The following is a 26438-nucleotide window of genomic DNA, read 5'->3' as shown; positions in this document are numbered from 1 at the left end:
TGGAAATAGAAAGTATTCAATAGCTACCAAATAAATATACTCTGCTTTCCTGGACAGAAATACATTTTAAATACAGTAGCCCTTGTATAACCAACCAAAAAAATAGATGCTCAAATATTGCATTGCACAAGTGATGTCACGGGCATGCCTGCGTACTAGCGCAGTGCACCCCTTAGACCGGAGATGCCGCTGAAGAGGATCCTGAAGGCCGCCATGGATGCCGAGGGATCATTGGAGCACCAACAGGGGATCAGGTATGAAAAAGAAAATATTCCAAAATACGAAAAAATCCCTTATCCAAAATGCTTGTGGTTCCGAGCAACTCTGATAAGGGATACTCAACCTGTATTTACTTCCTATTTCCCCCATTGAAAACAAAAAACGGAATAGTTCAGCAGTTCATAGTCCTTCCAACTGCAAGAATTCAAAACTGAATGTAAAACTTTCAAAGACAATTTATATCACTACAGTTGATCCTTTAACAATACCTGTGAGTCATTGTGCTGAAAAAGGTTTGAGGCAGATCTCTAGCTTTGTCCCCTCCACCATCATCCTCAATCCCTCCACCTTCATCTTGCTGCATTGTGCCAGTCCCTGAATGTAAATTTGAACCGGTTCTGCCTGTCCCTTCATCTCTCAGGTCACGGACATCTGAGCTCTCCGTATGTAAGGAAATTATATCCAGAGAACCCTCAGCGGCTGCAAGAAAGGTTTTACAATGTTTTCCAAAAAATCTTAAAAAAAGTTCCAAAAATTGGAGAATATTAACCCTTTGAGTGGCAACATCTCTGTGAGAGATATGCGAAATATCGGTTAAAATTCCAGCGTCGCTCACATTTGTTATATAAATTCAAAAAATAAAAAAAATGGATGTAAAAAATTATATTTCCTATACAAAAATGTAAAAATGACAGGTCTTTATGATGAATAAAAAATGTTTGCTTGCCAATTTTCACACCAATTTTGACAAATTCACTTGGCACTCAAAGGGTTAAGATTTATATTTGGAATATGTATTAGACATGAGGTTTCGCACGACTTTGGAGCATTTTGGAATAACTCTTCGGTAAAGCAGATAGAGAAAGAATGTTTAGATGGTAGAAGCGATTACAAAGGGGTGAGGAGAATAACATGGAAATGAAAGGGACATGGATCAGCTGCAGTTTGGGTAATGTCTAGGGATTGATTGATAATGTGTTTAAAACTGTAACCCATCCAATAAAGAAGTCATGCAACAGAATGGTGGCAAAATAAAGGAACTCGGTAGGCCTGATCACATGGCTGCAAATTCACTCGGCGGCTGATTATTAATACACTGTGTATGGGAACCGTTCGCAGTAAGCCTGGGTGAGTCCGTCCTCCTATTACATCCTGCAACTAATTCCTAACGCACACCGATCGCAAGGTGATTGACAGGTAGCCGGTGTTTAGTGGTAAGAAAACCGCCTGCGTGCCTAGGAAAATACTATGCGTACCTGAGCATTTAAGAGGAACTCCGCCCCAGGCCGAATATGCCTTTTCCCATCGCACCACCGAGTAAGTCTGTGGCAACGGAGCGCCTGTGATGACTTTTGCCCATTGTAAAAATCATTCGATGGTGAGCCTGCTAGGATGGGTTTTGGACATATTGGCTGCGAAGTGTACGGCTACGCTTCCAATCCATTCGCACAGTGATAACATTAATTCGCAAGACAGGCTTTCACTCGCCTGTGCGATCAGGTCTGAATCAGGCCCCAGGTTGCAAGAGGAGTGCTTCATATAGGACAGTGGTTCTCAACCTCGGTCCTCAAGTACCCCCAACAGTTCATGTTTTCCAGGTCACCCGGCAGGAGCACAGGTGCACTCATTATTCACTGAGACATTGTAAAAGATCCACAGGTGGCGCTAATTACTTGTGATGCTGTGTGGAGACCTGGAAAACGTGAACTGTTGGAGGTATATGACAGAGGTTGGGAATCACTGATATAGGCCATGCAGCTATGGACACTGATATAGGCCATGCAGCTATGGACAGTGATATAGGCCATGCAGCTATGGACACTGATATAGGCCATGCAGCTATGGACACTGATATAGGCCATGCAGCTATGGTTTTATGGTTTAACACTTTGCTCTGTCATCTGTTGAACTCATTCAGAGATTTGCCATCATCGTCAAACGCGATGTCGGTGGCTGTTCTAGTGCACAATGAAATCACAAGCCAAGCGCGGCATGTCACCTATTAAAGATTAAAAATAAAGTACATGACTTCAAGGCTTAAAGCCAAAAATCTGAATGATACCCATATGATGGTTAGGATGGGTGACAAACAGGTCTATGGGTAGTATTCAATGCCGGGGGGTATCGGTGACCGCTCGCCCCGTCAGTATTCAAATGCCCCCCCCCCCCCCACACACACACACATACGCCGGTTTCCGTTTTTGGAGTGAGGAGGAATCATGAAATCTGCCGCAGAAGCAGCGAGGCTCCCAGCATTAGCCGTTAGGGTCGCTCTTTGGGGGAATCCTCAATGTCATGGGACAGCGAGGATTCCCCCGGAACATTGAATAGAGTGAGAGGCCGGCGCGGGGGTTAAATATTGAGGACCGCTGGTTTTCTGCGATCCCAGCCATTTAACCCCCTCGGCGGGTGTGCGCTACTGCATTGAATACTGCCCTATGTGTCATTGGAGAGACCAAATTTACAATTATTTTTTATTTTTTTTTTTTTTGCTGCTCTCCTAAAATTGCTTGATCAGAGTGTCCAAAACCCATAAATAAAAGGTTCTTTACTTCTTAAATCTTTGGGCTCCTCATTACTCTGGGAAGCCACAGAGTCAGTCTCTGAAATCTCCATTCCAAGGACACGGACGTTTTCAATAACGGAATGGTCGTGATGCTTCGTCTCCTTTCTTATAGAGCCATTCTCCAAGTTGTTGTTTAGCTCCATCTTCCTAGAAGAGTTACAAAATAGATCTAAGGTTATATATGAACACACGAGATGCAGTTCAGGATTCCACATACAGAATACCCATTTATTATGGTAATCTGTGCTTAGCACTTGCTGAAGGCTATAACTGATTATATGATCAGAGCCAATCTCTCCAATAGGAAACCATGAGTGTTTAAAATTTAGTGGCCACCAAGAGGTTCTAAGGGCCTGATTCTTAGTTGGACACAATGGGCCCTCTTTCAGATCTGAGCTCAGTACAAATTTGTTCTCAAAATGGGCAAAACCAGGTGCACTGCAGGTTGGGCAGATGTAAGGCGCAGCATCCATTGAGGTGTGTGCTCCCAGAAAAGTCTTAAAAATGTGCTGGGCGGTGACACATGAAAATGGTCCTCCTTATGGGCATATTATGGTCCTCTCTTTCTTCCTATTGGAGGCCATACTCTCATGGAGTATCTGCACTTAAGTGGTGCAAATTTTAATTGACAGCCGATACCAAGCGTTATTTGACCACCTAAAGATGCTAAAGTGGATGATTTGGTCCTTATACATTCAGACACACAGCTGTGCACCAGGGAAGCACTTGTAGTGGTATTTGCAGAAAGTTGCTGATGCAAGAAAAGATGCACAGACGCTGCGGCGCCTCATTCTGAATCATGCCCTAATTGTAGTAACAGTTATAGCTTTCAGTGCTGAGTGCGGTGTGTAGCGGAGCTAAAGGCTAGGAACCAATTCAATGGTGTGTGTGTGACAGGTGCACTGAATACAGGGTTAAAATCCAGAACCTTTCACCAATACAATAGAACTGAAAGTACCTAAAGGGCTGCAATGTTTTATATGTCAACAAAACCAGGACGTGCTGAATTCTAAAGGATGTAGCACACTCTGCTGCCCCTGCAGGTACTCCTATGGTATTTTCCTAGTGATCTGTACATCTACTGCCCTTCCTATTCAAATAGCTTCGCCTAGTTTCTATAGTGTGATAGATTTCTCACTTTAATCTGTACTTGTTCCATGAACGGCTTTACTTAAGCCTGGAAGAAACAACATTTTGGACACTTTGAAAATCAAGATCCTAGACATGCTTTCTCCATGGAACTGTACCTTCTGACTTCTGGGTAAAAGGACTGTGATCAAAGCAGACTGAGCCATACTTAGTAATAGAAAGAAGCTACTGTATATATGGATTTAGTACTTGTTTCCTAGCAGGGCGCCCAGTTTTCTTACGTACGGTACCGTAGTGAACTCGCATCGCATGGGCCGTTTTAGTGCAGTGCGATTTTTAATGTAATTTAATCACTGCTCTGTAGGCCCCAGGGGATCGCATCGCATCTCCCGCAAAATCGCATGCAATTTTATAGGGTGCTATGCCATGCCATTAGCTATACAATTGTATGACATACAATGAGGTTTTACTGACCCTTCCCCCCCACTATCCACGCCACCCCGAAGATTGGCGAGCGCAGCGAGCTCCACGTGGGGCGGCGGCACGCGTCCTTCTGACCTTTTCATACCCCCACCATCCACGTTGGCGTGGAGTTGACTTTATATAGTGTGGCGAGCGCAGCGAGCCCGAAGCGTGGCAAGCGCAGCGAGGCCCGCGTGGGGACACGGAATACATGTTAAGTAATCCGTGTCCCCTCGCGGGTCTCGCTGCGCTTGCCACGCTTCGGGCTTGTTGACTTGCTGCTCTCGCCACACTATATAAAGTCATCTCCACGCCAACGTGGATAGTGGGGGTATGAAAAGGTCGAAAGGACGCGTTCCGCCGCCCCTCGCGGGGCTCGTCACGCTTCGGGGTGGTGTGGATAGTGGGGGGGAAACTAAAACCTCATTGTATGTCATACAAGTGTATAGCTAATGCCATGGCATCGCACCCTATAAAATCGCATGCGATTTTGCGGGAGGTGCGATGTCCCTGGGGCCAACAGAGCAGTGAATAAATTACATTAAAAAAATTGCATTGCATCGCACGGCACTAAAATGGCCCATGCGTTGCAATGCGATTTTAGTACGGAGAATAGCCCTGTACGCTTAGAGCGTGCTGGGCACCCTGCTAGGAAACAAGTACCATGGATTTTATATTGTTTTGTTTAATGCCATATGACCTATACATCTGCCATTTGAAATATAGCAATATCTGTTAGTATATGTAATTTATACCACAACTTTGTAAGTTTGTTATCTTACGCTAGTAAAGTAACTCTCTGATACACACTTACCTTTGTGCTGTAATATGACCAGATAAAGTAGGCCGGCGTACCTGAAGTAAAAATACATTATAAGAGGCGCACAAAGCAACAAGTGCAGTGCATTGGAGGGCTGGATCAGAACATAATAACCAGCAGGTTTAATGATCCCTAAAGTACTATGACTTTATAATAAAAGAAAATCTGTTGTCACAAATCTAATTAAGAAACAATAAGCACACACACATACAGTACAGTACTATAGACTTATAACACCTCCCATTTAGGTAGGCAAAATGTGATTGCTATATGCCAGGGGTGGGGAACCTCAGGCCCAGGGGGCGTATGTGGCCCCCGTAACCAGTCTGAGTGGCCCGCCCACACGCATGGTGGCTTTGCCGGGAGTCAAGTACAGGGGAATTCTCGCGAGAGGTCGGTAGTTCTCACGAGATTCCTCTTAATCACCAGCAGCTGGAGTCAGCTCTATTCAGCGGCAGCTGCGGAGCGTGGTACGGCTGCAGCAGGACAATTTGTAAGAGAAATGTTTACATATGGCCCCCCAAGGATTTTTTCACCATACAAACGGCCCTTGGCACAAAAAAGGTTCCCCACCCCTGCTATATGCAGCAACTATTAATAACTGGGTTGTATTAGGTTGTGTAGATTATTGACAACGCTAAAGGTGCAATTAGCTTTGATAAGGCTAGTCTCATGGCAATGAAGCACTAGTGGAAGTTTGCTACATTCTAAAGCCACATAGACACTAAACAATATTTCAAACGACCATCAAAAATCAGGCCCTATATCGTTTGCTGGGAGTTCCATGGCAAATCATTGATGATATTGTTTGTAAAATCATTTGATGGTGACTGAATTGCGTATTGATTTGCAATAGCGATTTATTCGCAATTCTCTCACAGATTTGTATGGGGCAAGTTTCCTTTATGTCTGGGCAGAGGCTATCTACTCGCAGTCATCTGCAAATAAGCGATCAAGTGCAAATGATGCCCTATGAATGTATTCCTTGACAATTTATTTTCATCATAGTGTGTTATTATACACGTAGCCTGGAATGAACACAGGTGTGCTAAGTATCAGCATACATGTTACCTTGCTGGGCCTGAGGACGGAGAGGTGGGGGGATCCTGGGGGTGTGGCATTTGCCGGATGAGATGTGAAGGTGCTATTTGCAATCTGCATACATTCTTCTAGGGTTTTCAGGAACGTGTTGCATGTGGATTTCAAAAGTGCTCCCATATCAAGTTTCTCCTATTAGAGAAATAAAACCACAATATATATTATTGTTCAGGAAGAGCACTTATTACATTAAGCTGCACCTCAACAAACAGCAAAGCTGCACTACCGTCTAGTAGATAAATGTGACCAATCACTTCTGTGTCCCAGCAGGAGCCTGTACACCATTTATTACAGGGCTCTGCGAAATCTATAACACCCCGCTGAACAATAAGCTCAATTTAGTCACTTACTTGAAGAAGGGGGAGGATGGGTGAGTGTAGGACCAAACGCAAGCCATCATTTTCATTGCACATGTGTGATGCTCTCAGCACATGGTAGGAGTACCCATAGAAGTACTTATTGTGATGTTCTGGGGTACGCAAACAAAAATTTCTGTAATAGCTGGGACCTAGCTAATTTTTGGCAGCCATCAGTGGCACCCCAATATTCATTTCACTGGCATCAATTACAGCAGGAATTTGAAGGCTAAAAGCACCTAACTTACATTTACACACTGATTTTAGATCAGGAAGAGAAAGAGGAAGAGAGAGAGAGAGAGAGAGAGAGAGAGAGAGAGAGAGAGAGAGAGAGAGAGAGAGAGAGAGAGAGAGAGAGAGAGAGAGAGAGAGAGAGAGAGAGAGAGAGAGATCACATTCACGTAATTCTAAGGGGTTATTCTGGTTGATTTGCAGCCTTGTGAGACCACCAGAGCCGCCCTGCATTTGCATGCCCCCCTCTCACTGCGGGTTTGCACACAAGGCATGCGAATGGATGTTTTACATAAACATCCATTCGCAGGCCAGGCCAGGGTGATGTGGGCGCCCCCTGCACCCACATCACCCAGCGATTTCCATGGGAATGCCCATGAACGCCATCGGACCCCTTGTGAACAAAGGGGTCCGAACAATCTGACCTGAATAAGGTCCTAAGTGTGTTTGTCATCATAGAGGGAAAGTATCACAATCTCTGAGTCACAGGTTTATGAGCATCTTTAAATGCAGTTGCTACGTATTACCAGCGCCTGGTCCCCAATGTCCTAAATAAGTAGAGTTATAATGACAGGGGCATTGATCTTCACACCCGTCTGAGATTTTAGATAATGACACACACACATGCAATACATATATGGCGCATCTGTACATACCTGAGGTTCAGATGTATTAATAGCAGCTGTGTCCTTTGTTTTATTCACTTGCTGGACTAAGATGTCACAATACAACCTTAATTCGGACATCTTTGTTTTTAGAGCTTCTGTGCTGTCACTAAACTCTAAGACAGAATAAAACAATGTAAAAAAAAGTCAACACATACATACATACATACATTCATACATATACATGTGGTTATACAGCAGGTCACTTGGCAGGCTTTAGCAAAAGTCATGCCCTCAACCTCTAGGGAACATTGTGCTACTGTAAATTGTGAAAATTAGATTGTAGCGGTCGATTCAGTTGTTTATTTGGACATTGTTTATCCAACGTCAGAGAGGCACTTCTACCCTAAAGGGTTATATACTCGGGCGATATAAGCCCTATTTCTAAGAGATCTGACTAGATCGCTTAGAAATTAAGCGCACATCGTCCCGTGTATATACCCGCCAGCTACGGCAATGCGCGGTCCCTCCAGTATTCTGGCCAGCACAGATCGCTTAGCACACATCACTGGTGCCTGGCATGTGTGCCAGCGATCTGTGCTTAAGCATCTTGTTCAGCACGGGACTCCCGTCGTCCCTTGGGTACGGGGCTTTATGCTCAGAAAATCCAAGCACGGATTCTTTATCTTCTTCCTGCTAACTTGGCTCTGAGCTATTACCATCTATGGATGAACTGTAATTCTACGTGGCAGAACAGGGAGGGAATGTGTCTGCGGGGAAAGTTCATCAAAAGTCATTACTGAATGATACTATAATCTGCTTTTTTTATTTTTAAAGAGCTTTCAAGAACAAATCATTCTAAAGTTTAACAGCAAAAATGGTCTGGCTGTAATTTACAGAAAACCAACATAAATATATTCTAAATAAATACATAAAAAATAAATAAAAATAAAATAAAAATAATAGCCCCAGATTGTCATAATCCCAGAGGAATAATATCCTCTCTAAATCACAGGATTTGTGAAGGTGGCAGGTCACCAATGTAGAGATTTGATCATCAGATTAAGATTCTAATCTGCATGTCAGCAGACATGACAGCAGAGACAGAAACGGACCAGGCTTCTCCCCCCGTAAAACATGCAGATAATAATACACAGAATAAACATTTTTTTTCACTCTACTAAATGAATATATAATAAATATGTTTCTTGTGAATGGTGATCCCTATGCTAGCTGTCTAGTCAGCTGAAAATACTGACTGCTACATTGTCAGATCAGGGAATCTCAAACTATTTTTCTCTGGGACTACCTCAGACAAAAAAAAAAATTTGTTACACGACCCCAGCAAGGTACCACAGAATGGTCGCCACACGTGTGTGGTCAGCAGACAGCACATGCGTGGCAGCATTGTGGAAGCACAAAATGGTGAGAGTAAAGTAAAAGACATTGCAACAGATTTTTCAGACTCCTTGGATCACTAGCTGAGAGATTAGAGGAGTCAACCTGATGGTCAGCAACAAAGCGTCGCGACCCACTTTGGGATCAGGATCCACAATTTGAGAACCGCTGTTCTAGATGTACAGTAATACCAGCCATTAATTGCATCATGTTGCAAAAGTTTGGAGGGGTCTCCTATCCCCTGAAACACATTCACCCTACACCTGGGGTCCTTCACACTTCTGTTTTGGATGATTATTAATATTGACATTCTTCTAAAAAAAAAAAAAAAACAGCTGATTCTGGGAATCCCAAATCCCAGGATTGAGAAAAATGCCCCTGGATTGGCATACCTAGTGTCAAGGTGCCGCTGCGATCCTGCTCGCAATGAAGATTGCATCACCTCATGAGAGGAGATGCCGGATGCACGGTTACTGCATGATTTAGACACATGCGCCATCTGAAGTTAAGGCCCCCATACATTGAGGCGATTTGGTCCGATTTCGGCCGATTGCGACCAATCGGCCCGTTAAATCGGACCAAATCGCCTCTCCCTGACATGCTGTCGGGTCCAATGCGCAGTCCCGTGTGCAGGGTATCGGGTGTCCGTACACTGCTGCGAGATATCGCAGGCAGTGTATGGCCACCGTAAATCACTCAACTGGGAACAAAAGGAATCATAAAGAAGGGGACCAGGTGGTGATAGGGTGTGCGGCTACCTACAGCTGGTTCAGAGGATTGTCAGTCCTCCAAATAATGGTAAGGCTAAATAGAGGAATGATAAACCAGTGCTGGCTATGTCTCACTCTGCTCCTGATGAAGCTGGGAGACACATCCCAGAGAAAAGCGTTGAGATGCTTCTTGCCTTGTTGACACTTCCATCTCCTGAGGATTGCTTTGCACCATCATTCTGACTGGATAAAGGACACAATATCTTTCCCATGGTTGACTTTCTTCTTTTTTAAACACCAAGGACCTGACCAGCTGCACCAAATTGTCCATCACATAATTTTACTGAAACAGCATAAACAGCCTTCCACATTGGGGACTTCTACGGCCACCTGGTAAAACATTTCCTCCTGCGTACTATCAGAGAGGTCCATTCCAGTCCTGTTTCATGATATAGGAGTATTCATTCATTGTGTCATAGGCAAAAACCTAATCTGTATCCTATTTATATCATTATCATTATATTTTATTATATATCCCATTAACTGTGTATTAAATATAATTTTTATTTAAAATAAACAGTCATATATGTTCTTTTTTCAATTAATTTGAGAGACATAGCCAGCACTGGGTTATCATTCCTTTACAAAAATCATGTTTGCTTACAGCTCTGAATCAGGCCCAATAAAAGCAGGACATGGCAACATTGTCCATCCGCCCTAAAAGCACAATATCATATTGTTAGATGATCGACACATGCTCATTGAGTTGGTCTGTGACACTAGCCCCACACGTTTTTCATGTCTGATGTGGTTAATGCAACCCCCAGAAAACATACTAGACAAGAAGAACCAGTTGAGCTAGTGCCAATCATCTAATGTGCTTTATTGTGAAGCATTGGTGCTGGCTTTTAAAATATCTAATATAAAGGAACAGCCTGCATGTTCGCACAGATAAGAAGTTATGGATAGTGTAATGGTTAGCATGACTGCCTCACAGCACTAAGGATATGGATTAGATTCCCACCATGTCCCTAACTGTATGGAGTTTGTATATACTTCCTGTGCCTGCATGGGTTTCCTCTGGGTGTTCTGGTGTCCTCCCATACTCAAAAAATATGCTAGTAGGTTAATTGGTTCCCAACAAAAATGAACCTAGTGTTTATGTACATATAGGGCAGACTAGATAGGCCAAGTGGCCAAGGCTTTTTCTACTCGGAGAAGAGGACCCCTTGTTTCCTCTGAGGAACGTATGATATTTATTCCTACACATTCACATTCCTTTGTCTGGAGAAGAGGACCGTATTCCATGACATAGGAAAGTATTATTCTCTATTTGTCAGCGCCAGTGGAAGTCAGATCAAATCCTTCTCTTGCTAGATGGGCCAAGTGGTTCTTAGCTGCTGTCAAATTCTATGGGGTCAATCCTATTAACCTCAAAGGGTGTGAGTTGCCATTTGGGTACCGTTTTAACGCTGAAAACGGCACCTGAATTAACCCTAACGCACACCCTGAGGGCTGAGGCTGAATTTGCAGAAAATTGCTCGCACCCCTATAATTCGCAACTCGCGAATCATCCGCATCGTTCGGGGTTAGTAGGATGTCCCCAAAGATCCTATGTTACTAAGTTGTAAATACCTTCAGTATTTGGGTGCTCTTTCCACAGAGATACCTGGTAACATGGGGAAACTGATGGCAGTTGACAGAATACAAGTTGGTGGTGCAGCTACTGTGTACGTATGAAACTTTGGTACTGTCACATTGTGAACGACTTTAACACATTAACTTTACCGAAGAGCAAATGTAACAATGTGCTCAGTTGGGTGGCTATAAAAGGAATAATGTTTGCAGATCTTGTGCAGAAGTTCAATTTTGTGCCCCTTATTGTGTTTTCATACATAAACAGTACATCAGACACAATGCCGGTGAGGGACTCTCTACAAATCCCAGTAGCCGTGACATTAGCATATAATCACAGATCTACTGTGTAATTCACCTCTGAATCACGGCCATAATTAGCGCAATATAGCGGTGAGCAGTTGGGAGTATATATAGTATAAACAGGATGTATTTAGCAAGTAATGGCTGCCGCACCGCAGTGTGAATGTAGGCTAGGTAGCCATAAGAAAATGAGTAAACCTGATTACGTAAAGGTCAGGGGCAAGTGACTTCTCTATGCCTGCAGGTTCATGGGAAAGGGAGGTCACCAAAATGATTTTTTTTTTTTTTTTAACTACAATCAGCCTTTATGTTTTGTGTGATAAATGACAGTATAAATGATATACAAACATGGAGAGAAAATATATATCAGTAATTTTACACTTTGAAGATTAGAAAAGGAAACTGGTAAGCCTACACCCATTTGTAATCTAAGAATCTTACCTAGAACAGCAATCACTGAAGCAGACGTATTTCCAAGGTGACTGTAGATATATATATATACTAGGTGATTCATCGCGCCCTACGGGCGCTCTTCACACCGTCGTAAGGGGCTGCGCCCCTTAATTTGTGAACATTTGCATATGAGAAAGATGGTTAGAATTGTATGAAAGATGGCCTGTATTGCAACTTGAGTTATAGGTGAAATGTGTTAAATAGAGAGCATATGATGTGGAAGGGGGTGTGTATTGTTTTGTTTAATTAAAAAGCGGTTACAGAGTAAGATGTACATTGATAGTGTGGATGGTACAGTGACATTTGTGGGTGTGGGGGGGGGCTGTGTGTGCATGTTGTTTAGGTGTGTGTGTGCAATAGTATAGTAGGGTGTTTCTGAGTCAGCGGCTCCCCACTGGCGGAGGTCACGACACAGGAAAACAGGAGGCTGGGTAGTGATAGGGGTGTGTGGGCATAAGGGGGACTAAAGAGGAGGGTGGGAGATACTGTGCAGCTTCTGCCAGTGGGTGAGGGTCCAGCGTGGCAGTACAGGATGGTGGCCCTTAGTCAGTGTCTCCTCCTACTGGGTGGGAGTTCGGGTGCATGAGAGCAGGAGGCTGGGCTATGAGGCATGATAGGGGCATGTGGGAAAAACAGCGTCAGCGACTCCCCAGTGGTGGAAGTTACGGTTCAGGAGAGCAGGAAGCTGGGTAGTGATAGGGGTGTGTGAGTATACGGGGGACTAAAGAGGGGCTTAGGGGTGCCGTGAATTGTGGGAGGGGCGCGGGGGGTGCCGTGAATCAAGGGAGGGGGCGCAGGTGTCGGCGAATCGCGGGAGAGGGCGGGGGTCCACAAAGCGTGGGAGGGGGCGTGAATTGCGCAAGGGGGGTTGCGAATTGCGGGAGGGGGGGTGAGCGGGAGGTCCGTGAATTGCGGGAGGGGGAGGCACGGGGTGCGATGAATCACCTAGTTGGTTATATATTCTTGTAGAAGGATGGTAGGATGTTGCTGTCATTCAGAATGCATTTACATAAACAGTAATAGTAGCAGTAAAAGGTCTGACTTAAAACACCTACAGTAAAACAGAACAGGTGTTATATATTATACAAAGAATTGGTTGATGATGTGTAGGTTGACGTGCACATAGTTCATAGTTGTCACTGGAAAAAAATTGCTACAAGAAAACATCAACACAAAAAGTTCAACACATGTAAATGTTGACATAAGCGTGGCACTTCATCGGTGTCCATGTCGACACATGAGAATGAATATGAAAACATTCCAAAAAAGAAAAATAAATCTTCAAAAACTCATGTCAACCTTTTTCATTGTCGACCATAGCCGTGCCAGTGTTTTGCATGTGCCATTTAATCCTGGGGTTGCCGTGAATCGCGCGCGGGGGTGGGGGGGGGGAGGGGGTGAGGGGTGTCCGCGAATCACGGGAGGAGGGGTCGTGGGTGGATGCCGTGAATTGCGGGAGGGGGGGTCGCAGGGGGGGTGTGGGTGCTTCGATTTGTGGGAGGGGGGGGCGCAGGGGGTTGCAGTGAATCGCGGGAGGGTGGGTCGCGGGTGGTTGCCGCAATGACAGGAGGGGGGGTCAGGGGTGGGGAATCGCGGTAGGGGGGGTCGTGGGGGGCACCGTGAACCGCGGGAGGGGGGGCCCGGCGCAAATCGGGGGGGGGGGGGGGAGTCGCGGGGTGCCGCGAATCGCAGGAGGGGGGGGTGTCACGGGGTGGGGCCGCGAATCGCGGGAGTCACCGGGGGTGCTGCGAATTGCGGGAGGTGTGCTGCAAATCGCGGGAGGGGGGTTGCGGGGGGTGGCGCGAATCGCCACAAGAAAAAATCAACACAGAAAGTTCAACACATGTAAATGTTGACATAAGTGTCCATGTCGACACATGAGAATGAATATGAAAACATTCAAAAAAATAAAAATAAATCTTCAAAAACTCATGTCAACCTTTTTCATTGTCGACCATAGCCGTGCCAGTGTTTTGCATGTGCCATTTAATCCTGGGGTTGCCGTGAATCGCGCGCGGGGGTGGGGGGGTGAGGGAGGAGGTGAGGGGGGTCCGCGAATCACGGGAGGAGGGGTCATGGGTGGATGCCGTGAATTGCGGGAGGGGGGGTCGCGGGGGGGGGGGGGTGTGGGTGCCGCGAATTGTGGGAGGGGGGGCGCGGGGGGATGCAGTGAATCGCGGGAGGGTGGGTCGCGGGGGCGGGGGGTTGCCGCAATGACAGGAGGGGGGGTCAGGGTTGGGGAATCGCGGTAGGGGGGGACGTGGGGGGCACCGTGAACCGCGGGAGGGGGGGCCCGGGGGGTTGGCGCGAATTGTGGGAGGGGGGGTCGCGGGGTGCCGCGAATCGCAGGAGGGGGGGTGTGTCACGGGGTGGGGCCGCGAATCGCGGGAGTCACCGGGGGTGCTGCGAATTGCGGGAGGTGTGCTGCAAATCGCGGGAGGGGGTTGCGGGGGGTGGCGCGAATCGCCACAAGAAAAAATCAACACAGAAAGTTCAACACATGTAAATGTTGACATAAGTGTCCATGTCGACACATGAGAATGAATATGAAAACATTCAAAAAAATAAAAATAAATCTTCAAAAACTCATGTCAACCTTTTTCATTGTCGACCATAGCCGTGCCAGTGTTTTGCATGTGCCATTTAATCCTGGGGTTGCCGTGAATCGCGCGCGGGGGTGGGGGGGGGGGGAGGGAGGAGGTGAGGGGGGTCCGCGAATCACGGGAGGAGGGGTCATGGGTGGATGCCGTGAATTGCGGGAGGGGGGGTCGCGGGGGGGGGGGGGGTGTGGGTGCCGCGAATTGTGGGAGGGGGGGGCGCGGGGGGATGCAGTGAATCGCGGGAGGGTGGGTCGCGGGGGCGGGGGGTTGCCGCAATGACAGGAGGGGGGGTCAGGGTTGGGGAATCGCGGTAGGGGGGGTCGTGGGGGGCACCGTGAACCGCGGGAGGGGGGGCCCGGGGGGTTGGCGCGAATTGTGGGGGGGGGTCGCGGGGTGCCGCGAATCGCAGGAGGGGGGGTGTGTCACGGGGTGGGGCTGCGAATCGCTGGGAGTCACCGGGGGTGCCGCAAATTGCGGGGGGTGTGCTGCAAATCGCGGGAGGGGGGTCGCGGGGGGTGCCGCGAATCGCCACAAGAAAAAATCAACACAGAAAGGTCAACACATGTAAATGTTGACATAAGTGTGGCTTTTCATTGGTGTCCATTTCGACACATGAGAATGAATATGAAAACATTGAAAGTGAAAAATAAATCTTGTCAACCTTTTTCATTGTCGACCATAGCCATGTCAGTGTTTTGCATGTGCCATTTAATCGTGGGGATGCCGTGAATGGGGGGGGGGAGGGAGGGAGGGAGGTGCATACCTCCCAACATGACCCTCTCCAGGAGGGACACATTGCTCTGTTTCTGGACTTTCTTTTTAATTTATGGACTACCATCACCTGTGCTTAAACACCTTTCTTATCAATTACCCTGTTTAAAACAGGTGATGACAATCATAAATTAAGATGGAAGTCCACAACACAGCGTTACAGCTCCAGACACACTTTGAGTGACAGATGTAGCCAAATATATAAGAGATATATATATATATATATACACACACACACACACACACACATTCAGTGGCAGGGGGATCCTAAGTCATTGCTACATGAAATCATGAGGAGGTTTTCATTCTAGACTTTAGGAGAATGTGTTTGTAGCCAAGGAGAAATATTTAGAACCTTTTAAAGCAGGCATGTCCAAACTATGGCCCTCCAGCTCTTGTGAAACTACAAGTCCCATCATGCCTTGCCACAGTTTTGCTATTAGGGAATGCTAAAACTATGGAAAGGCATGCTGGGATGTGTAGTTTCACAACAGCTGGAGGGCCATAGTTTGGACATGCCTGTTCTAATGAGTATGGGTGGCAAGCAACCAATTATAGTCTAACTACCATTTTACAGAATGTATTATGTAAATGATTGAGAGAATCTGATTAGTTGCTACAGGGAACTTGTCATTTTTAGGTTTGATACATTTGTCTATTAAAGAGAAATGTGCATTTAGGCTAATAACGTTCTTACCCTTCTCTTTCTTTGCTCTGATATCAGTTATACAGGCCTTTGCAGATCCCAATGCAACAAGCCACTGCTGTCGCTCTGCCGCAGTCTGGGCTTTTAGATAGAAGTACTGCTCCCCTGGAATAGCTAGGTCCATCCGAGTGTTATCTGTGGCGTGAACTGTGAAAGCAGAAGAATAAACACTGACAAAAGGTTTATAAAGCAGTTCAGCCCTGCATTTATCTGGTCATTGGCGTTTCTATAATGGGTGCAATGTGTGAGTCCAAGGGACCTCGCACTGTATGCACTGTGTCCATGTTTTAATACTTGCCATTCTGAAGTCCTGCGTTGGGCTCTACAGATATGTCAACAATCACAGCCAAAATGACCGCTGCGCATGCCCAGTAGTGAAATTAGTCTCCTGAACAAGGTGCGAATCATATTTCCGGAGATCTGCATATGCGCAGCAGACTAGCACAATGTCATGCGCAGCAGACTAGCACAATGTCAGCGCCTTCTGCACTTTGGAGAGGAGGGGGCCCCCCACAGAGTCCTCTGTTAAAATGGCCCTGATATACCACAGCTTGTCTGTGCTCTTTGCACCGAATACAGTTGTACAACTGTATACAGAGTGCTGCTTTGTGTTGTATCGAAGTGCCTAGGTTCCAGACCGTAGGGGGCCCGCCCACTGCCAGTTTCTTTTCTTGGGGGGGGTATTTCAAGGTACTTGTGTATTTTGGCGGCGCCCATCGCATACCATACCATAACGCATGCGATGGTATGCGATGCGACGCGGTTTCCTTGGATAGTGTGCGATGGTATACAATTTTCAAATTGTATGCCATTGTACATGGCATACAATGCCATACGATGCGATGCGATTAAACATTGTATAAGCACCCTAATGGGTGCTTACAATGTTAAATGCACCCCCACGCCACCCCCCCACTATAAACGTGAACCCAAAGCGTGGCGAGCGCAGCAAGCCCGCGAGGGGCGGCGGTACGCTTCCTACGACCTTTTCATACCCCCACTATCCACGTCGGCGTGGAGTTGAGAATAGAATAGTGTGGCGAGCGCAGCGAGCCACTGAGCCCGAAGTGTGGCGAGCGCAGCGAGGGGATGCGGATACCTGTGAAGCCCGCGAAGGGACGCGTTTACCTGTGAAGGTATCCGCGTCCGCTCGCCACGCTTCGGGCTCGGTGGCTCGCTGCGCTCGCCACACTATTCTATTCTCAACTCCACGCCGACGTGGATAGTGGGGGTATGAAAAGGTCGTAGGACGCGTACCGCCCCTGCTCGCCACGCTTCGGGTTCACGTTTATAGTGGGGGGGTGGCGTGGGGGTGCATTTAACATTGTAAGCACCCATTAGGGTGCTCAAAAGCACCCTTTAGGGTGCTTATACGATTTTTCATCGCATAGGGGGTCAAAATCGCGTCGCATCGCATCGCATGCCATCCGGTACATGCATGCGATGCGACGCGTTCATCGTGCAATGTACAACGGGGGCGCTGCTATAATACACAGGTACCTATTTCAATGCCAAAAATATACAAAAACATTGCAGTCTCAGGGTGCAATGTGGTTTCCTTACTTTGGGTGGACCGTATTAGGGGAGAGGCAATGGTCGGGTCACAAGTTGGCCATACTCTAGGAAATTGGCTGGGATTGCATGCGATATATCATATGCGATCCTCCCGGGAAGGTCCTGGCCAACTCAAGGGGGGGGGGGGATTGTGGATCACTTCTCCGCGCGAGGCCATCCTGTTCCTTTTTTGATCGCTGTCCGGTCACAAGGCAATTGACATAAAGCCGGCGTTTATGGGTGTCGCCTGGCCGTTTTCTGGGAACATAAAGGCATTTGCAGGGAGGGTCTGTGACATCAGCTCTGACCTCGATCCTCATGTTTTTATTGCAGCGACTGCACACACAGTTAAAATCAATTAATGGTGAGTGAGTTGCGAATGGATTTGCAGCTACAAGGAGGCCTGCAATATTTTCTCAGGCAATTCGCAGGCTTGCACGGGGCGGGATTTCACGCAGACTGGGTAGCGGCTATCTAATTGCAGGGTGCTGCTAAACTGCACTGCAACGATCCAGTCTGAATAACCCTCCATGGATCTTAATCTTGGAGAGAGAGAAGGAGAGCAGATGTACCTCGCCCGGGGGAGAGATAAACAACCAACCAACCAACCGACAGACAGACTGAGGTGGGGTAAATGCTTGTTTATTTCAATTCTTACTCCATACAATACATTTTATAGAAATGTTAATATCTAGATTAGATTTCATTTTATATGACTTATTTTCATTTGTGTTATAAAGTTTGTGGTCACTAATTTATAAGCGTTACAGAAACACTTGTGTCCTGTATGTATGTCCTTGTTGTATCTTGTGTTTATCATATGTATCACACTTTATGTAGGAATAGCAAATAGTAGGGAAGGAATGGATCTAGAGGGGGGGGGGGTTGTTACAGAAGCGGTCTAGGATCCATTTTCATCTGGCTCTGCCCCAAGGGCACATGAAACACGTATAAGTGCAAATAAGGAGGTCAGAGATAAAGAATGTTTTCAACGTTGGAATAATAGGGTCGGTCATACAAAGGTGAAAAATGATGATAAGGTTAAAAATAACAGTTAATTCCTCAATATATGTTATTTAAAGAAGACATGAGGGTAACAAGTACAGATAAACTTTCTTAATTAGTTTCCACTTATTCCTTAAGTGAAACAGTTGTTATTATGCAACTGCTGTGTGTATAATGAAAGCTTAGCCATAGGTTCTGATCAGGAGCAGTGGCAGCTCTTACCATTTAGGAGGAGGGGGCTGCCGCAATGCGGGCCCCCCTCCACTGCTGCTGCACCCGCTGCGATCCCCAAGCCGTCCCGGCTGCCAGTCCTCTGCACGAGGCCAGTGCATGCGCAGTAACTTCATGCATGCTGCGCATGCACTGGGCCAAGCCTCCATTGGCTGCCTTTGCAGCAGCCCCGGAGGCTTAATCCGGTTCCCGGGTGTGGTGTATGCGCAGTATCTTCTGCGGTACTGTGCATGCGCAGAACCCGATTTGGGGCATTTGTGCAGAGAAAGGCATCCTGGAGGGAGGGAACACCTCCCAATGGGACTGCCTTGAGTGACTGGCAGGTCGGATTTCCAATAGGAAGTCACTGTCAGTCACATTGGCAGAGACAGTGGTGGATTTTACCTGGGGGGGCTGCAGCATGCGATGTGGTCGGATGCGATGCGATGGACCCGATTTCAAAATCGGCAGCCCAGTTAGTACATAAGTACCCACCTTGCTGCTGCATGCAAACTCCCAACCTCCCATTTCACACAAGATGAAATTCGCAGATGGAGTGATAATCGAGCGCATGTGTATGGATTGTAGCATGCGTGAGCCCAAACAGTGACAGAAATATCATACGGACCGCTATCACAATCTCCTTTTGGTTGACTGTCAGGGAGCCAGCGTTTGGGTGTGGAGACCAGCCTTTTTCTAGGAGCGTCAAAAAAATGCAGGCATGCCCTGGCGTTTTGAGGGAAGGTGCGTGACATGAGGGACGGCCTTAATCAGCCCGTCACAGACTACCTCATGTTTGCACAGACTGTAAAATATTACTTGATGGTTTGGGAATTGTGTATGGCTTTGCAAATGGATATAGAATAGCAATATTTTACACAATTAATTCACAGATTTGCACAGTGCAGGTTTTCTTTCTGTCTGGGCGGCGACTTTCTACTCGCAGTCCTCTGCAACTCTGCGCAATAGTGGTCAGATCTAAATCAGACCGTACCTTCCACCATCGCTCATTCACACAGATGAGGGCTATAAAAAAAATCTTATTTAATGTACCTTTAACCTACTAGGATTGCCACAGTTATGGTATTTTAGATGCACTAATGGTTGGCAGTCAAAAGGTTGACAGGATCCAAAGATCAACAGTGAAATGGTCGACAGGGTCCAAAGGTCGACAGTGAAAAGGTTGACAGTGTCCAAAGGTCGACATTGAAAGTGTCGACATGGTCAAATGGTCGACATGGAAAAGGTCAACATGAGTTTTTCATGGGTTTTTGTGTGTGTGTCTATGTCGACATAAGTGTGCCGCGTCCCCTCGCCATGCTTTGCGCTCGGCACACTATTATATTCTCCCTCCACACCGTAGTGGATGGTAGGGTATGAAATACCGCCTGTCGGTACATGTTGGCTCATAATTTTGTAAATAAATTCATGTTGACTTTTTAACCCTGTTGACCAATAGCGGTGGTCCTTATGACTGTCCAAAAAGAGTCACTCTCTCATGAGTCCGGATACCCATTGCCACAAACTATGTACAATCATAGCCTAGGCCAGGGGTTCCCAATCTTTTTAGAATCATGGCACCCTAGAGCACCAGAATTTTTCCACGGCACCCCTAGGCCCAAAAAAATTATATAAAATGAAGTAGATTGTGTTTATATGTGCTTCTTAGGTTCAGTTATGTGTTAAAGGGCATGATTTGCTGCTGATTGTACACATATTTTATGATTGGCAGCCACCAGCACTGTTTTTGTCCATAAATATAATTATAATTGATCATAAATAATTTGAATTGGTCCTGAACCACCAACTCGTGGCACCCCTGCAAGTGTCCCGAGGCACCCCAGGGAGCCACGGCACACAGTTTGGGAACCACTGGCCTAGGCCCTAAAAGATGTTAAGCGGGAATGTCAGTGAGCTTGTATTTTAAAGGTTAGTAAAACCTTACAGATATGGGCATACTGACAGATTTCCCGCACATCCTGCATCTCTCATAGGCCCAAATGATTTAGATCTCTACATTAAACTATTACTGTTCATAGAAGTCTGTCCCTATTCTCTCAGAGCCTGATTTAGTGAAATGCTTTCGGCTTTACGTTGCCTCTGTAGATCCAGAGAGACTGATCATTTTGTCAGATATGTTTTTTTTTTTCTGTTGAGCAAGTCACATTGTGACAGTATGAGGACGGAGCATTAATAGTACAATATAAAACCCAGTAGTAGCTGGTAAATGTCCCAGCCATAGCTACCAATGAATAACACAGTATTTATCCTATAGAGTGGTAATCCCTGTAGTGAACAGATGGGCAGGAATGGAAAATGAAAGACTGCTTTCAGTAACGCTAACGGAGGAGAAAGCAACCAGGTCCATGCTTTAAAGGGTTTATTTAGACTCAATTTACCCCACTGAGGATTTCATGGACAAACTGTAAATACAGAATCACAATGTTTTACTAGAGAGGTCTACAAACTACCAGTTATATCTTTCTAAAGCAGCGCTGAGTCTACCTTCAGTTTTGCATCTTCTGCCTGTACTTTGCTGCATTCCTGCTCCTCATTTTACTGCTGCCGCCTGCGTGCTTGTTATGACAACAGCCTAATTTCTTCTGCTGTTTATAGAAAACACCTGTAGGATAGGATGAACCTGCCTTTCAGAAACTCAAGTCTGCCTGTTGCTAGTACATGGAAACGTGTGTGTTTTTTTTTTAAACTTCAGATAATACTTTTGCAGACTCTGCGCCAATGGTCCACAACTTCACCCTCAGGTCTTGCCAACAGTATATTTAGACGCCCACGCGGCAACACGCTTTACTGTCAGCCGAGTAACATGCCATTGGGCGTCTAATCAGACCAACAATTGAATAGCTCCAATATGCACCCTTTAATATAGATGGCTGGCAGGGGGCGCTGGCAACAATTACACAGGCCCCTATATGCGCCATTAGGTTGGTAATGCAGAAAAAAAATCAGCTTGTATAAAAAAAAATGGGTACTTATGGGTTATCTGGGCGCCCGATTTTTTGATTGTATGCCTTAAGTTAAGGCATACAATCAGATGCGATGCGATATCGCATCGCATCGCATCGCATCGCATGCGACCATCGGATGCGATGACCCGATTTTTCCATAGGAAAAAATGTTAAAATGGACGGAGTCCATTTTAACATGGAATTCAATGGGAAAAAGGGGTCCTCTTCATACCCCTACTAAGTGGGCATGGAGTTGGATATAAACCTGTGGCGAGCCCGAAGCGTGGCGAGCGAAGCGAGCCCCGCGAGGGGACGGTATTCTATGTCCCCTCGCGGGGCTCGCTACGCTCGCCGCGCTTCGGGCTCGGTGGCTCGCTACGCTCGCCACAGGTTTATATCCAACTCCATGCCCACTTGGATAGTAGGGGTATGAAAAGGACCCCTTTTTCCCATTGAATTCCATGTTAAAATGGACTTAGTCCATTTTAACATTGATTCCTATGGAAAAATCGGGTCATCGCATCGCATCGCATCCGATGGTCGCATGCGATGCGATGCGATGTACCCGATCCGACCCGATTTAGAAATCGGGCGCCCGGATAACTCATAAGTACCAAAAAATGCAGGGGCAAACCTTTAAAGCTGGGAACACATTGACAACACTGTAAACAATGCAATGTCTGAGGATTTCCCTTAGACTGCTTGGACCTTCCTGACAATTGATATACTGCATACACATTCAAGGTGGGTACACACTAAACAATTTGTGTTAACAATATGCATGATGACAATATCGGTAAATAGAAAGTGTGTACCACTATATAGTTAAAAATACTTAATTTGACTGTATCGTTAAATAACTGCATGTAGTGTGGGGACATGATGAGATCACTGGACGATATCATTGAGTGTGTATGTACTATATCATTCGTCTGGGACACAGGAAATTGTTGACAATATCGCTCAGAGACTCAATCGGCTAGTGCAGTGATTTTCAACCTTTTCCCAACTCACGGGACACACTGTCAAGACTTTAACATTGCCAAAGCACACCATACACAGTGGTCCCCAGAGTAGAACAAATATATAATTTACACTTACCCCTGGACCAGACTAAACTTTCATGGTAGAGAATGCTAAATGCTTTCTCCTGTGTGGGTCCCAACCTCAGCAGCAATCTGCTGGCTGTGTGAGGGGATACGGCTCTGGCTCCTAGCACCAGGTGTGGGTCCCAACTGCAGAGGCAATCTGCTGGCTGAGCAGGGAGTTGCGGCACCGGGTTCTCGTGCCGGCTTGCTGGGGTTGGAGCACAGGTGGAACGCACAAGCCGCTACTTCAGCCTCTATGTACAGGTCCCTCTAGGGCAGTGGTTCCCAAAGTGTGTGCTGTGGCACCCTGGCGTGCCCAATGATAATTGCAGATGTGCCCTTGATTGGTGGGTCCAGGACTAATTCAAATTATATATAGTCATTGTAACAGGCCAGACATGGGCCCTTCAGATTTGTGAAACTACACATCCCAGCATGCCTTGCCATAGTTTTAGCATTACCTAATAGCAAAACCGTAAAAAGGCATGATGGGACTTGTTTCACAACAGCTGGAGGCCATAGTTTGGATATGCCTGTAATAGGCAAAACCAGTGCTGGTGTCTGCCAATAGTAAACTATGTAGTACAAGCAGAAGTGAATAGTTTACCTAAACCACATAACTGAGCAGTAGGAAGTCATATAGTATAATCACAATTTACGCCATTTAATTTACTCCATTTTTTTCCCCTGACTTTGTCAAATAAGAAACTTTTGGCCTAGAGGTGACCTGAAAATAAAATCTGGGACTATAAGGTGCCATGATTCCAGAAAAGTTTTGGAAACACTGGTCTAGGGCTTCTATGGGATGATCCAGCAGACCTGAACTGACGGCGACACACCTGGCAACCGCTCGTGGCACACTAGCAGCAGTTCAAAAACACTGATCGTCGAAAGTGTACCGAGCATTAGAATCGCATATCAACAGTTGTTACATAATTGTACCTTGAATTTCACACACAGCCATCTGGATGCTTCCCTTACAACCTTTCCATGCATCTTCCCGGGAGTCATAATAGGATAGTATCCCTCCGCACAGGAGAAACCATCTTGGCTGCCACCCTGAAAGTAAACCATGAGACAGAAATAAATTAATACATGCATTTTAAGCTACCCTACACCCCTACGCCCTAACCCTCCCAGGGTAAATAATGGCTGCTTTATTTTTAAGGCCCATACACACTAGCAGATGTTCATTTCAAAAGACTTTGCCAAAATCTTTGCTAGATACATCTTTCACCAAAGTAGTGTGTACACACTGAGCTATTTTCCCCAAAGAGCAAGAGATTTTCAGGAGGCGAAAGAATTGCTGAAAATCTTTCATTATAAGGCTAATTACATAATGGATGGGATTGAACTCCAAGGGTGGGAGCAGGGGCCATTTTAATCAGTGCATTCCTGTTCTTGGTGCCCGATTCAGAACTGATCGCTGGGCTGCGTATATTCAGAGCCCAGCAATCAGGTAAACTACACCCCGGGCAAAACTTGTCCGGGGTGGAATTCATTAATTTGCGCCAGCAATGTATACATTACACCATAACAAAATATACAATGGGGGGGGGGGGGGGGGGGGGGGGGACGGTAACCGGTAACGGTAACATATACATTGATGGCCTGCTAAAAGTTTAAAGCATGGCTTTGTGGGACAGGGGACTAAGCACACCGTAACGCCCATTACACAATATGCCGCACACCGTAACACCAATTACACAATATGCCATAAGTACCAAAATCCTCTTATTACTAGCTAATACATAATCATTGGTGCCCAGTGGTACCAATAATATATACATTGCTGGTCTGTGCCAGCAATGTATATATTACTGGCTAATACATAATCATTGGTGCCCAGTGGTACCAATAATATATACATTGCTGGTCTGTGCCAGCAATGTATATATTACTGGCTAATACATAATCATTGGTGCCCAGTGGTACCAATAATATATACATTGCTGGTCTGTGCCAGCAATGTATATATTACTGGCTAATACATAATCATTGGTGCCCAGTGGTACCAATAATATATACATTGCTGGTCTGTGCCAGCAATGTATACATTACTGGCTTAAAAATAAAACATTGGTGACCAGGGTATGCTCCCCTCTGTGTTGAGCAGGCGGGCGAGCAGGCCGGGAGGGGTAGAGCCACAACTTGTGTCTGTGGCCGGGCAGGGAAGCAGCACTGACGATCCGGGCCGAGGGATGAGTGACAGCGGGACGCCATGAGCATCAGCGGTGAGTATTACGCTGCAGGTGGAGAGAGAGGGGGCGGTCAGCTGGGCTGAAAGCAGCGCATCTTTCAGCCCAGCTGCTGTACACATTAAGTGATGATGGCTCAAATATGAGCCATCATCACTACATCTGCTGGTAAAACCAGCAGATGGACCACCGCTCTGGCGATGATGTGGGAGCACGCATCATTGCTAGTCAGGGATCGCTGAACCATACACACTAATTGATTTTCAGCTGAAAATCGTTACATTGCAATATAGATATCAGTTTGAAGTACCCAAATGTAACTCTCTCTGCACATGTTACATCTACATATGGTTTTGTCCATTAGAGAGTGATTGTGCCTTTCCGAGTGAATCAGCATAACCCCCTAAGTCCCTCCCACTGGTGCCTGAATCAATCAATCCTATCCCTGGCCATATGATAGCCAGCCCAGTAAACTGACCAGGATGTATTCCGTTGTCAGCATCCTGATTCTGTTCGAGGATCCCAGTGTCAGTCTTCTGACCACTGTCAGGATGCTGGCATCAGTATACCGCAGACTGCATCCCCTTTGCACAGCAGACTAGGGGGTTATTCTGGTTGATTCGCAAGGCTGCGAATTCGCAGCCTTACCAATCCACCAAACCGCACCCTGCGAATGTCCGGCAGCCCGCCCCCCCTCACAGCACGGGTTCGCCCGCACACGCTGCAAATGGATGTTTAGCATAAACATCCATTCATATGCCATGGGTAACCTCCCATATCTTTCGATGGTCGCAAACCATCTAAAGATGTGGAAGGTACACACATATTAAAGTGACTTTCAAGTCATTTCCATATGCATATACGCTGGGACGGATATAGGCAGGCAGCTGACATCCAGTGATCTCAGCTGCCCACCCACCACACCCCCGTCACCGCCTCATTACCATGAGAACGCCCAGCGTTCTCATGGGAACACCCATGAAACGCTGTAGTGTTCATTCTAGCACCCGCTAGCTTTGAAAACCCATGTAGTTCTTCTTCCCTGCCAGGGGTGTCACTGTCTGCTGTGGTGTTTCTAGCACAGGTCTGGTTTGCATATCAGTGCTGATATACAGACCACACTGGGCTAAAAGCACTACAGCAGACAGTGACACCCCAGGCAGGGAAGAGGAACTGCATGGGTTTTCAAAGCTAGCGGGTGCTAGAATGAACACTACGCTGGGCATTCCCATATGGTAATGGGGCTGCCCGGCACCCCCCACCCTTCTATGCCCCCCGCTCAACTTGGAGGGTGCACGCACCCTTTGTCTGCACATAACGTAACAAGGACTGAATGAATAAGAATAACCCCCTCAATTTTGAACTAAATATAACACATTACCTCCTACAGAATTG

The 26438-nt window shown here is 46.3% G+C and overlaps 1 protein-coding gene across 1 annotated transcript in view; it reads right to left on the bottom strand.

Annotated features, from left to right (window-relative positions):
- The window catches only part of PLEKHA8 (pleckstrin homology domain containing A8), a 49881-nt gene that overhangs the window by 11299 nt on the left and 12144 nt on the right, over positions 1–26438 (bottom strand). The window contains exons 2-8 of the mRNA XM_083188961.1: positions 23788–23904; positions 16014–16169; positions 7498–7622; positions 6228–6386; positions 5151–5191; positions 2772–2932; positions 489–699 (exon numbers count right to left, since the gene is read on the bottom strand). Coding sequence (XP_083045087.1) covers positions 489–699; positions 2772–2932; positions 5151–5191; positions 6228–6386; positions 7498–7622; positions 16014–16169; positions 23788–23904 — 970 coding nt within the window. The remainder of the gene's footprint in view (positions 1–488; positions 700–2771; positions 2933–5150; positions 5192–6227; positions 6387–7497; positions 7623–16013; positions 16170–23787; positions 23905–26438) is intronic.

The sequence above is a fragment of the Crinia signifera genome, chromosome 5 (genome assembly GCF_055691185.1).
Source record: "Crinia signifera chromosome 5, ASM5569118v1, whole genome shotgun sequence".
Lineage (NCBI taxonomy): Eukaryota > Metazoa > Chordata > Amphibia > Anura > Myobatrachidae > Crinia > Crinia signifera.
The sequence above is the reverse complement of the archived record's forward strand: the minus strand, read 5'-3'. Positions and strand labels throughout refer to the sequence as shown.